The sequence below is a fragment of the Oncorhynchus gorbuscha genome, linkage group LG01, assembly GCF_021184085.1.
Source record: "Oncorhynchus gorbuscha isolate QuinsamMale2020 ecotype Even-year linkage group LG01, OgorEven_v1.0, whole genome shotgun sequence".
NCBI classification, from domain to species: domain Eukaryota; kingdom Metazoa; phylum Chordata; class Actinopteri; order Salmoniformes; family Salmonidae; genus Oncorhynchus; species Oncorhynchus gorbuscha.
The window spans coordinates 20473349-20487615 of record NC_060173.1 but is presented as its reverse complement, the minus strand read 5'-3'; the positions used below and the strand labels follow the sequence as shown (position 1 = coordinate 20487615).

Here is a 14267-nt window from a genome sequence, read left to right as displayed (position 1 = left end):
TGTGTGTGTGTGTGTGTGTGTGTGTGTGTGTGTGTGCGTGTGCGTGTGCGTGCGCGTGCGTGTTTGTGTGTGCGTGCGTGCGTGCGTGCGAGAGAGAGAAAATTTCAAAGTGCAAGTGTGAGTGCCGTGAAGAGAGCAGGGCAACATGGTATGACTTTGGATAAGTGCATTCTCTCCTCACCTAAGAGAATACTGCAGTCTTTCTATATCTCATCTGTTACTGTATATTTAAATAATAGTTTACATTTTAGCAGACACTCTTACCCAGAGTGACTTAAAGTAAGTAGTGAGTGAGTGCATACATTTTCATAATCAAAATATAATAACCAAACATCATTGCATAAATGGACTATTAGATTGTGAGGTTGCTAAATACAGTTGGCACTATTGGATATACAGTGCATTCGGAAAGTATTCAGATCCTTGACCTTTTCCACATTTTGTTACGTTACATCCTTATTCTAAAATTGATTGAATTGTTTTTTCCTCTCCTCGATCTACACGCAATACCCATAATGACAAAGCAAAAACAGTTTTTTAGAAATTTTGAAAATGTATTAAACATATATTTTTTAATGTAAATATCCCATTAACATAAGTATTCAGCTCCTTAACTCAGTCCTTTTTTGAAACATATTTGGCAGTGATTACAGCCTTGAGTCTTCTTGGGTATGACGCTACAAGCTTGACACATCTGTATTTGGGCAGTTTCTCACATTTCTCTCTGCAGATCCTCCCAAGCCCTGTCAGGTTGGATGGTTGGATGGAGAGCGTTTCCGCACAGCTAGATGTTCAATCAGGTTTAAGTCTGGGCTCTGGCTGGGCCACTCAAGAACATTCAGAGGCTTGTCTGGAAGCCACTCCTGCGTTGTCTTGGCTGTGTGCTTAGGGTCGTTGTCCCAGTCTGAGGTCCTGAGCACTCTGTATTTTGCTACGTTCATCTTTCCCTCAATCCTCACTAGCCTCCCAGTCCCTGCCGCTGATAAACATCCCCACAGCATGATGCTGCCACTACCATGCTTCACTGTAGGGATGGTGCCAGGTTTCCCTCAGACGTGATGCTTGGCTTTCAGGCCAAAGAGTTCAATCTTGGTTTCATCAGACCAGAGAATCTCGTTTCTCATGGTCTGAGAGTCTTTAGGTGCCTATTGGCAAACTCCAAGCGGGCTGTCATGTGCCTTTTACTGAGGAATGGCTTCCATCTGGCCACTCTACCATAAAGGCCTGATTGGTGGAGTGCTGCAGAGATGGTTGTCCTTCAGGAGGTTCTCCCATCTCCACAGAGGAACTCTGAAGCTCTCTCAGAGTGAACATCGGGTTCTTGGTCACCTCCCTGACCAAGGCCCTTCTCCCTCGATGGCTCAGTTTGGCCAGGCGGCCAGCTCTAGGAAGAGTCTTGGTGGTTCCAAACTTTTTCATTTTATAATGATGGAGGCCAATGTGCTCTTGGGGACCTTCAATGGTGCAGACCTTTTTTGGTAACCTTCCCCAGATCTGTGCCTCAACACAAATCTGTCTCGGAGCTCTACGGACAATTCTTTCGACCTCATGACTTGGTTTTTGCTCTGGCATGCACTGTCAAATGTGGGACCTTATATAGACAGGTGTGTGCCTTTCCAAATCATGTCCAATCAATTAAATATAGCACAGGTGGATTCCAATCAAGTTGTAGAAACATCTCAAGGATGATCAATGGAAACAGGATGCAACTGAGCTCAATATCGAGTCTCATAGCAAAGTTTCTGAAAACATACACTACCGTTCGAAAGTTTGGGGTCACTGAGAAATGTCCTTGTTTTTGAAAGAAAAGCAAATTGGTCCATTAAAATAACATCAAATTGATCAGAAATACAGTGTAGACATTGTTAATGTTGTAAATGACAATTGTTGTTGGAAACAGCTGACTTTTAATGGAATATCTACATAGGCGTACAGAGGTCCATTATCAGCAACCATCACTCCTGTGTTTCAATGGCACATTGTGTTAGCTAATAAAAGTTTATCATTTTAAAAGGCCAATTGATCATTAGAAAACCCTTTTGCATTTATGTTAGCACAGCTGAAAACTGTTGTACTGGCAATCTTTAGACTAGTTGAGTATCTGGAGCATCAGCATTTGTGGTTTCGATTACAGGTTCAAAATGGCTAGAAACAAATAGATTTCTTCTGAAACTCGCCAGTCAGTCTATTCTTGTTCTGAGAAGTGGCTATGCCATGTGAGAAATTGCCAAGAAACTGAAGATCTTGTACAACGCTGTGTACTACTCCCTTCACAGAACAGCGCAAGCTGGCTCTAACCAGAATAGAAAGAGTGGGAGGCCCCGGTGCACAACTGAGCAAGAGGGCAAGTACATTAAAGTGTCTAGTTTGAAAAACAGATGCCTCACAAGTCCACAACTGGCAGCTTCATTAATTAAATAGTACCTGCAAAACACCAGTCTCAACGTCAACAGTGACGAGGCGACTCCGGGATGCTGGCCTTCTAGGCAGAGTTGCAAAGAAAAAGGCATATATCAGGCTGGCCAATAAAAAGAAAAGATGAAGATGGGCAAAAGAATACAGACACTGGTTAACTTTAAAAAAATAACAGATCTACTTTTTGGAAATTCCCCCCACACTCAGAAAATACTCATCTGAGTTAATGTAGAACATAAGGACATACTGCCAGACCGCTTGGAAAAATAAGTCAATTTTGCAAGTGCCTCTATTAAAAATGTCAGTATTTTTTGTACATATGTCGGTAGTTATTGTTCTTTTAAAAATCATAAGCACATATTAAAGTATTTTGCCTTCTTTTCATTGCATCTGTCAAAGGTTGTAAGGTGCAAAAGCTATTTCTGTGAAAAAATGATAAATGATTATTTAGTATAGATGTGGTATAAAGACATCTTCTGCTCTATAATTTATTGGGATATTCTTCCATCCCACTCTTTCATCATTGGCTGCTTACTTTCAGATAGTTTATTGATCTCGACTGCTGTCACAAAGTTAATGATTTCCTGGTTGATCATGCAGAATAGTACACTCATGATATTTAAAAATATGGTTTTGTTTGCTTTAAAATTAAATATATATATATATTCATTCCTCCTGACCATTTCCTGTATTAGTTCTGGTTTTAAAAGAGCAACTTTGCTGAATGTGCATTTCCTGATGATGACTAATGCCTGTGCAGAATATGGTAAACGCATCGTGTATCATTATTTATTTGTAAATAGGAAGTAGTCAATACTGTTGCATCTGGGTCAATTATAACCATTGTTCCTGTTTTGAGTTCCCCCCATATTTAGTTTTGTTGATATTTCATAGACATAAGTAACCATTGAATTTCAACAAGTTAACAAATGTTTTCGTCCTTTATTTGTCCAAATGCCCAGTGTTTGGGTTAGTTGTGCTTCATGATAGCAAGTGCCAAGGATCTTCACATTGGGCCAATTTGCCGATGACTTTATGATTATGAATCTGCTATTATGTCCTCAGTTTTCACTGATGCTCCGAATGTGTTGTCCTTGGTATTTTCAGCCTTCATAGAAATCGAATCATTTTTATTATAAATCCAGATTGGGTATCAATGTGCAGTCACCAAATATATTTGTATACAAATAAATGTACTGCATTGTAAAATGCTTGTCTGAGATGTTGTATGTCACTAAGAACAACTTTGTACAATTTGTGAAAATGATTTGAACTATGGTCAATGGTGGTTGCGTATGAAGCACAGTTATTAAAACCTTTGGAAATAGCGCCTTCCATCGGAATTTCCAACCAAATGGATGACATGTGTTAAGGGGTCCGGTGGAAGCGCGCAACTGTATATAATCAATTGACGTATAGGCATGCTCCGTGGTGGCATTACAAAGAAAATATGATATTCTTTTATGTTTCAGACAAGGGGAAGGAATAGGCTATGAGAGACGTTTCGGGGTAACCGAATTGCGCACTAGGCCCAGCCTTAATAAACAAGCAGCATAGGATGTGGCCTGCAAGGGTGCCATTGCTCTCCGGTGACAAGTGGACTGTTTTTACACCTTCCTTCTAAATAAGGAAGCAGCCTGTCAGACATATGACCACCGACCCAATTTGGGAGCTGCCAAAGTGTCCACCATGTCCCGCAGTTGCTTAACGCCACCCAATGAGGTCTCTCCCTTCCTTGGTTTCACGGGCGCTGTGACAGTGTTCCGTTGAACTCTCCACAGACAAGGCACTGCAGTTCAGCGAATCTTTTCTTGCTTGCTCGCAACTTCACTCTCTCCATCCTCGGCCCTTGTATTGTTCGACCGGGCAGCGGTGAAGTCAGCATGACGTCATCTAGATATGCGATAGTCTGGCAAGGTGAAACAGAGTTTTGGTGAGTGGTTTTCTCCACGGCCTGCGTTGCCTACAGAGAGAGGCGCGGAGCTGCAAAACATGGTAATCATCACCGCCACCACCTCAAGCTCTGCCGCGCACTCTCCTATTTCTACCCCTCTGCACCGGGGCTCTCGTTTCATACCCAGAGTTCAGACTTGCGTTCCAAAAATAATCCACTGCCAGCATGCCGAAGGAAGAAAAACAAGAAGAGTGGTATTTTTAGGGCCATTAATTTTGACCACGTGCCCCGAAGGTAAACCGGAAGGCCATTGCCCAAAGGCTCCTCATCAGTATGTCCTACGAGGCCAGCACGCACTGGACGTTGACTGCGATTGTTCTCTTGGGGTACCTAGTCGGGATTGTGTCATCATATCCTATTCCAAGCAGGACAAATGCAACTTTATTGGAGAAAAGATGGGAGACCCTCTTCTCCCGCTCCATTCTGGGAATCTCGGGGGAGAGATCGGACCTGAACTGGGAGAGTGACTATTTGCTAGGTATCAAAAGAGTGCGGAGGCTCTACTGCAACGTGGGCATCGGGTTTCACCTCCAGGTCCTCCCAGACGGCAGGATAAATGGTGTACATAATGAAAACCAGTACAGTGAGTTGCTTCCACAGATGTAATGCAATAGACATCACATAAAGGGGTCGTCAATAATTATGCATCTAACAGAGCCTATAGCCCATATTTTGCATGATGTGTCATAAGACGCGAAGGGAACATTGGATGACTTCTAGAGCAAAGACAGATCTATTAAAAACACTATCCACCAGTGCTAAATATCTCCCTAAGCTCAAACATGACATGAATGTATGGACGTATTTAGACAACAACTTATTTTTACACTGGCCCCTACAGCGGCCCAGAAACGAACAGTCACCGACACCGCACACGTCCAGACGGGACTATTATTACACGATAGCCTAAACTGAGCAAATATCGAAAATTGAATGTGGGAATGTATATAGAACAAAGACTCAGCATCATGCGTAGCAACCTGCAAGGTTACACCCACAGACGTAGAGCACATCCTAGCTATAGCCTAGCCTACAACCATTTCGAAACATATTTTGTGCCAATCTGATCGGATGTGTTTTTCCAATATCTAATATTTGGTATTTTGTTCAATTAGGTCTATTAGAGATCTCAACGGTAGAGCGAGGAGTGGTTAGCTTGTATGGTGTGAGAAGTGAGCTGTTTGTCGCAATGAATGGCCGAGGAAGGTTATACGGAACGGTAGGTATGCTCAGTATTACATTTATTGTCCTGCAATATCTGTTTGAATGGTTCCGCGTGGCATTTGCTATTTTGACTGATCGGGTTTTATTTGCATGTAATTTAAAGATATTGGGTGTGCATATCTTAACATGTGCTGTGAATTATGTGATAAGACATATGCTAGTGGAATGCTATTGGTAATGGTATTTTTTATGGTTCATTATATATATGTTTACCCTTATTATGCGTTCGTATTTAATTGTAGGCAGTAAATGAGCTAGGGGCCTGTTCATGGTCGACTTGCCTTGGGCAATAATGATGAGGTTAACAGAAGCATCATTTTGTCACGCTCTGTAATATGGCCCTGCGTGCGGGGGAAAGCCCCCCGACACTCCATAACCTGCCATCGTGACTTGGGACCATATGAAATTCGTCCATTAAATATGAATATTATTTACATGTTAGGTTGCATTTGTAGGTTATGCCTATCACTGAAGCCCCGTTTATACCTGGTGCTAATATGGGACCTTTGTCCTGATCTTATATACATTCTGATTGTGCCCACATTTCCAGAAATGTGTGTACACATTATATTAAAATGTGTCTTATCTGTCCACTGTGTCTGCATTGTGACCAGATTTGCTGGTCCCTTCACTTATGCAAATGATTTCACAGCTATTATTTCAAAATAATATTTCTTTATTGTAAGACACATATTGATGTAATCAGTTAATGGTGCCTCCTGTCAATGATTTTAGAGGGCAAAATAATTAGGATTTAAAATGGTTTCTCTGTCCAGATCTGTCTACACTTGTAAGATATCCAGACACAATGTGTGACTGACTACCTCCGGAGGTGGGCAGGATGATCTGACCACAATCAGATCACAATGTGTCTTTTGATTGTCTACACCTGTCTACAAATGTGGGCAAAATCAGGACAAAAAAATGCAAATTAGAACCAGGTATAAATGGGGCTTGAGTGAAGTGCATCCTCTGACTATGGATGTTGAACAAATAGTTTTGAGTTAGGCTTGAGTTAGTCTCCAACAGGTCAATCAAGAGCTACCAGTAGCTCACTGCCCACCTGTGAGTAGCTCACCAAACAATTCTGAAACTACACTCAACAAAAACATATGCTATAATTTCAAAGATTTTACTGAGTTACAGTTCATTTAAGGAAATCAGTCAATTTAAATAAATTCATTAGGCAATAATCTATGGATTTCACATGACTGGGAATACAGATATGCCTCTGTAGGTGACAGAAAGGTAGGGGTGTGGATCAGAAAATCATTCAATATATGGTGTGACCACCATTTGCCTCATGCAGCGCAACACATTGCCTTCGCATAGAGTTGATCAGGCTGTGGATTGTGGCCTGTGGAATGTTGTCCAGCTCCTCTTCAATGGCTGTGAGAAGTTGCTGGATATTTTCCTGGAACTGGAACACGATGTCGTACATGTCGATCCAGAGCATCCCAAAGTGCTCAATGGGTGACATGTCTTGTGAGTATGCAGGCCATGGGAGAACTCTGACTTTTTCAGCTTCCAGGAATTGTGTACAGACACTTGCTACATGGGGCCATGCATTATCATGCTGAAACATGAGGTGATGGCGGCGGATGAATGGCACGACAATGTCCTCAGAGTATTGTGGTGGTATCTCTGTGCATTCAAATTGCCATATATAAAATGCAATTGTGTTCGTTGTCCAGTAGCTTCTCCCTGCCCATACCATAACCTAACCGGTTATGATGCCGAACTGCAGTCAGGACAATAAGCACCCAGATTAGCTTCCCTGAGATGGATTCTGACAGTTTGTGCAGAAATTATTTGGTTGTGCAAACCCACAGTTTCATCAGCTGTCAGATGGCTGGTCTCAGACAATCCTACAGATGAATAAACCAGATGTGGTGGTCCAGGGCTGGCATGGTTGCATGTGGTCTGTGGTTGGAGACCTGTTGGATATACTACCAAATTTTCTAAAATGATGTTGGAGGCGGCTAATGGTAGAGAAATTAACACTCAGTTCTCTGGCAACAGCTCTGGTGGACATTCCTGCAATCAGCATGCCAATTGCACACTCTCGCAAAACTTGAGACATCTGTGGCATTGTGTTGTGACAAAACTGAGTGGTCTTTTATTGTTCCCAGCACAAGGTACACCTGTGTAATGATCTTGCTGTTTAATCAGCTTCTTGACATGCCACACCTGTCAGGTGGATGGATTATCTAGGCAAAGGATAAATGCTCACTAACAGGGATGTAAACAAATTAGTGTACAACATTTGAGAAGAAGATATTTATGTGTATGAAAAATGTCTGAGATCTTTTATTTCAGCTCATGAAACATGGAACAAAGACTTTCCATGTTGCGTTTATATTTTTGTTCAGTATACATGCAATTTTCACGTGTTCTCACAAGTATCAGACACCGCAAGCTCCCAGCTAGCCTACTATCTAATCAACGCAACATTGACATTATCCCACCCCAGGTTAGCCACTATTGGCCAAATCTAACACAATATCTGCCAATTAATTTCCAGCAATATTGCCCCTGTCTGTCTGTGGTGCGCGCGTTTGTCTATCACTCCGTGTGTAGCCAGTTGACGTGATTTTGACAGAAATACTTTCCCCAAAACCTTCTCAATTAAATGTTAACGGCAAAGTAGAATTATCTGGTAGAAGTATATCATGAGTAAGTATTTGTATCTATTATGTGTTATTTGCAAACTTTGCAATTAAATGAGCAGCAGCAGTACATAACCATGCTAGACCGGCTCGTTACATGACACATCCCTCGCTTGCTATATGCGTAATTAAAGGGGCCAGATGGGCAATTAAAGGGGGAATTACACTCGAATCAAAATGTGTTCGTTTTCTACTAGACCCCCCCCCCCCCCCCAAAAAAAATTGTCTTCTGATGTGATTTAAGCATCAACATCGACTCAGAACGTTCCAATTGTGTTGGTTCTCTATGAACAATTGTACATTTGAGAGTTAAAAACAAAAAACATCGAAAACCAGGAAAAAGAAAACTGAGAAAAGATAATTTGGGAAAATATAAAACAGAATTGGAGAAATAAAAATACAGATTTTATAGGGCCCCCTTAGAGTTGTTGATTAACTATTATTCTTCCAGGTATATTGATATGCACTACTTTCTCTTGTACCCCAAGGACCCAGAAAGTGTTGCAGAGAGAAGGAAAGAATGTGCCTATTTGAAAGCTAGAAATGTTTTATTTTTATTAGCTCTTGAAGGTTGGAGACCACTGTATTAGGGTATCTGACGGACTTCATCAGCTCCCCGTCTTGTCGATAGTCCCAGCACATGCTATCTTTTCACAACTTATTATTGCAGAAATTGTCAGAAAAATAATACTCTGAAAAAGATTATTTGTGAAATGTTTATCAGGATAGACAAATACGATTCACAATGAACAACTTGCAAGGTGAGCAAAAGAAGGTCCATACAGCTTTCCAATTGCGCATCAATGAGCATCACCAAAAGGATACAGTTACATAGTGCATGCAATTAACAACACGTTTACATTTAAGACATACTCTGGTATTTTGGTAACTAATAAAGTATTTTTTCAACCTCTCGCTTTGGGCTGGATGTGTCAATGTGTAGTTCATGCATGCATAATCTATGATCAGAATTACTGCCTTACCTCAATTAGCCACGAAATCCCTAGTTTGAAAGTAACTGTTTTCTTGAAGCTGTGTTGTTCCATTTTCCCTACATTTCATGCAATGTAGGCCAGCCCCCCAGCAATTCGAGTTTTAACCAATGAGCTTCAGCCCCTCAAGCATTTGATTGACAGCTAGCAAGAGGACTGCCCAGCGTTATCCAATGAGGTTGCACAGCCCAGTGGATACAGTAGAGAGAGAGCACAATTACATGGTGCACATGTGTGACGTAGTACGCAATTTTCAGGGACCACTTTTGGTTCGTGAGTGATACATTCAGAACTACTGGCTAAAAAGTATACAAAAGTACTAGATATTTTCTTTAATTATTGCACTAATAATTCATTGGTTAATAGGCTAATTAATTACCCCATATGGGTGAGAAATCAGTTGTACAGCAGTGCTACCTGTGTGTGATACACATTCATTTATGTTTTAAAAGGCTAGTTCACATTTATTTATTACTACACATAAATATGTCTATAGACCTGTATTCTATAGGAGTTTGTAAACCAACATTTGTTTTTGTTCAGTTAGCTGCAGCTTAGTATTGTCTTCATCAGCACAAACTATGGGAGTGGTAGGTAAGGTCCCTGATAGCATGCTCCCTCCAAAACAGCAACATGCACAGTGCATTTTTTGTTGTCTGATTCTGATATTTCAGGATTATATCAGTCAATTTCAATTTTTATTGTAGTTTTCAATAAAAAAGAGAACATGCTGCAATTTTGGTTAGATATCCCCTCAAGAACATACATGATAAACAATTTAGTTTATTATGACTTTTGGATGGAGCAAGATATGTGCTAGTCTTCAGAGACAAAGGTTTACAGGTTCTTCCATCAACCCCAAATTTGCTACAATATGTTAGTGCATGGCTCCCCTACTATACATGTGAACTAATTCTGGGTGAGGATGAGATGTATGCATGGCATGTATTTTTCAGTGCAACTTGTACAACTGTATAAAACTGGTAACTGAAACTTAACTTGGCCATGCATTTTCTTTGACCTTTTCTCCTTTGTTATTTTCAGACAGTCTTCCATGATGAGTGCAAGTTCAGAGAGAGCATGCTTCCAAACAACTACAACGCCTATGAGTCTTCCGTTTACAGAGGCTCCTACATTGCTCTCAGCAAACATGGCCGTCTGAAGAGAGGCAAAAAGGCCACCACTGCCATGACTGTGACACACTTCCTCCCCCGAATATGAGCAAAACTGGCAGGCAATAACTCACTTATTTGCACATGTGGATTGTTGTCCAGGTAACATTATACTGTATACACCAATACAAATGGATTGAAAAAGAAAGAAATACCACTATATGATAATATTTATTCAGTCTTTATATGTATATTTCGGTAGCTTACTTTGTATTAGAACTTACGGATATGCCATTAATTGCTGCTTATTATTTTATCAGTATTGTATAAGGGGTGGAGAAGCTTCATCTGTCCCCTTCACTTTGAATGGGTGCTTGCCATACATAAATGGTGGAGACCTTGCCCTGTCAGTAGATGACAGCTCATCTCAGCATCTAGAAGTGAAATGGATACTTTTTTATTACCTCAAAGCGCCATTTCCCGAATGAAATAATGTGTGCATGATATTTCTACTGAGAAGAATGCCTGTTTACTTTGAACTTTTGTCATTATCCATCAAGAACTAAACATTTTCCTTAATCTGTGTCAACATTATATCATTGTCTAGTAAGGGCAACTAGAGCACTCACCAAATATTTGTTTCCTTGCTTTGTGATGAGGGGGTGGTTGCCTTTGATTCCTACTTGTGGCTTCTTCCCTTGCATGTGAGAAACGCTCCCCTCAGTCAGAAATAGGGATGACACGCAAGTCATCACTCCCTCAGTGACTCCGGGGGGCTTTAGCCCAATTCCTAGAGGGCCAAAAGTATCTTCAGTTTATTTTCTTTCCAAATTTAGATCAGTTAAGTAATTGAGACTGTGTTGGACAGGACGGACCCCTCAGGAGCTCACAGCCATTGATGTGGGAAGCTAGAACTGGAGACCCACCATGCTAGGAGAACTTTGACAATCCTGTTTTTTATGAGGCTGAGTGTGAAATGGCTGGATGTTTAGACCAGATTGAAATGTGTGTGTGTCTGGTCTGGACTAACTGGGAGACTGCTGTATCGATCGATCAAACAGTTTGATTAGTTTTTTAAACTGATGAGGGTTGAAACCTTAACTTATCTGCCGGTTTGAAAAAAAATGTTAGCACTTTACAGTATCTCCATTTCTGCAGTAAATGTTGATCTGCATAAATAGTGCTTGTTTTCACGTTCACTCTGTAAATGAGGGTCTGCTACATTAATTCGAAAAATATGTAAATATTCCTATTACATTTTTTGAGAAGGATCATTATTTCACGCAATTAAGATGTGCTAACAACATTTCAGGTATCACAATCTGGCTATTATGTCTAATATCTGATATTTAGATAATAATAAGGATTGTACTCATATACTACCTGTTTCTCATATGTACCTGACCCCCCTTGGCCAGTTGACACTGTAAAACCCTTTGTTCAACAACAGTCTTGAGATTCCAGAAGTATCCTTCCTCTCCCACCCGAAGCCATTTTAATACAAGGTCAGAGTCATAGACATCTTTCACTGTGTCTAAGCACATGGTGTTCAGGTTCACCAGTATCACTTTGCCCCTTTGACGCCTCTTTGCCCTACGTTCGCTCCGTTATTCCTTTATTTATTTATGAATGGTGTGTAGCTCATTGAAAACCTTGCATGAATGACATAAGGTGATTTTTAGTTGTAAGTGGTTTGATTCTGTATCTCTCTTTGACTGGTCGCCAATGAGCATGGATTTATTGGGAATGGAGTGGCATAATCTGATTTAAAGATTTACCTTTGGCTATTACAATGCTATAAGTATGTTTGGTGTGTCTGAGTAAAATACACAGGAAAGGTCATCTTTGACCTCTTTTACCAAACTTTAACTTCACGCCTGTTAAATTCTACTTCCAACACAGCATTGGTAGCCCACTGTAAAAGGGATGTGAGATGGTACTTACCCACACACAAGTACTTACAGTAGTAAGAAGAGACAGGCTGAGGCTTGACGCAGTGTCTGGTTGTGATGGAACACAGGAAGCATCTGTGTCAAATCAAATCAAATTGTATTGGTCACATACGTGTTTAGCAGATGTTATTGTGGGTGTAGCGAAATGCTTGTGCTTCTAGCTCCGACAGTGCAGTAATATCTAACAAGTAATATTTGACAGTTTCACAACATATACCCAAAATACATGTAAATCTAAATAAGGAATGGATTAAGAATATATATACATATATGTCAGTGAGGCATTGGACTAAGATACAGTGGCATAGTATAGAGTACAGTATATACATATTTACAAACATTTACAAACATATTTACAAACAAAGTGACTAAGATACCGTAAAATAGTATAGAGTACAGTTTACACATATGAGATGAGTAATGCAAGATACAGAGACATCATTAAAGTGGCTAGTGTTTCATTTCATTGTCAACAGTCATCATACTCCATATTTGCCACAGCCAAAGAGAAAGCAAAGTTCCAATCACATCAATTCACCAAGCTGAAATTGTATTGATGTGCTAGCTAGGCGCTATTTCAATCAAGGAGGATGGCAGACAATGAAAATATGTAACACAAAGGCTGTTTTGGATTTGAACCGTTATGAGACAAAACACGATTTTATATGGATAACTAGTAGTGCTGTTGCTTGAACAATCGTGCTCCCAGGAGATATAGCTACTGCAAGTTAGAAGTGTTGCTCAGTCTGCCAAGTAGAATCAACTCTACAGCTAGCACCAGATCAAGCCCACTTTCATTGTCACAATGGAACTGAAAAAATGTCTTCACCACCACCTACCTATTCAGGATGATGATCAGTAATTGAGGAATGAATGAAAACAAGCTTTTCCACTGTCTTGCATGTGTTCGTCTGGGATGATAACAGCACGATTCATGGTTTATTGAATTTGGATGGTGCAACATCTATCTTCCATCCTTTCTTCTCCCCACAATGTCATCATAATAAGACATGAAATGTGAATGTTCATGAAGGTGAATAATACTTGTTTTGATAACAACATCCTTATCATTCTTTTTTTCCATATGGGCAACAGGACACTATCATGACAATATGCAAATACGTGAACTGAAATAGATATTTGGAAGTGTGAGAATTGTGCCTCTGTCACAATGGCTTCTCATGTCATGACTGGCACCTAGTTCAGTGTCCACCTGTTAGTCCTGACCATAGGTCTTTGTACCAAATGTATTAAAGCTGCTTAAAGAGTGTTAGATACTCAAATGGTGTTCAAGCCTACAGTAACTTACAATACAGAGCGTTGCAGGCTCTCCAACTTGTGAAAAGGTGCTATGGGTGGTTGTGGATAAGGGAGTGGTGGTAGCGATTCAGTGTGTGTCCCTGTGTATCGGCAGCCTAAGTTTGAGTTCTCTCAGTTTTCTATTCCTGCACTGAGGGGAGTGTGCTTCCTTCTGAATCCCCCTCCTCTTTTTTAACATATACCTCACCTTCTGCCTTAGTTCCGATGTATTGAAATGATTGTAAATTAGTTTGAAATAACAGACTTCTCCAATCATTTGTTTCTTAAAAAATATGATGACGAGTAAGAATGCTAATATACTAAAAATGGTTTTCCTTTTATTTTTGTACGTATGTGCTGTGCACAGCAGTCAACTGTATTCCTGAATGAATAATACAACATGTTTTATATGGGTTGTTATTGTTGTTGTTATTTTATGCCTGTGGTGTATATCAATTGTGAACTGGACTTAGTATGATTTAACCTCCTATGTGTTGATTTGGTCAAGGCCACCCTGAGTATTTTATATTGAGAAGTAGGTAGGTAATACAGTATTCAAGACAAAATATGCCAGCGGTTTACATGTGTATTTGTGGCAGTTGATAAATAAATGTAACTATTTCAAGGACTATACTGCAATTCTCAACACA

At 40.3% G+C, this 14267-nt stretch overlaps 1 protein-coding gene across 1 annotated transcript; it reads left to right on the top strand.

Annotated features, from left to right (window-relative positions):
* The first annotated feature begins 4177 nt into the window (after positions 1-4177).
* Positions 4178-11333, top strand: LOC124034441 (fibroblast growth factor 6-like). Its single transcript, XM_046347668.1, has 3 exons — positions 4178-4952; positions 5485-5588; positions 10299-11333. Exons 1-3 carry the CDS (start codon positions 4643-4645, stop codon positions 10473-10475), a joined length of 591 nt encoding a protein of 196 aa, XP_046203624.1. The 5' UTR covers positions 4178-4642; the 3' UTR covers positions 10476-11333.
* The last annotated feature ends 2934 nt before the right edge of the window (positions 11334-14267 follow it).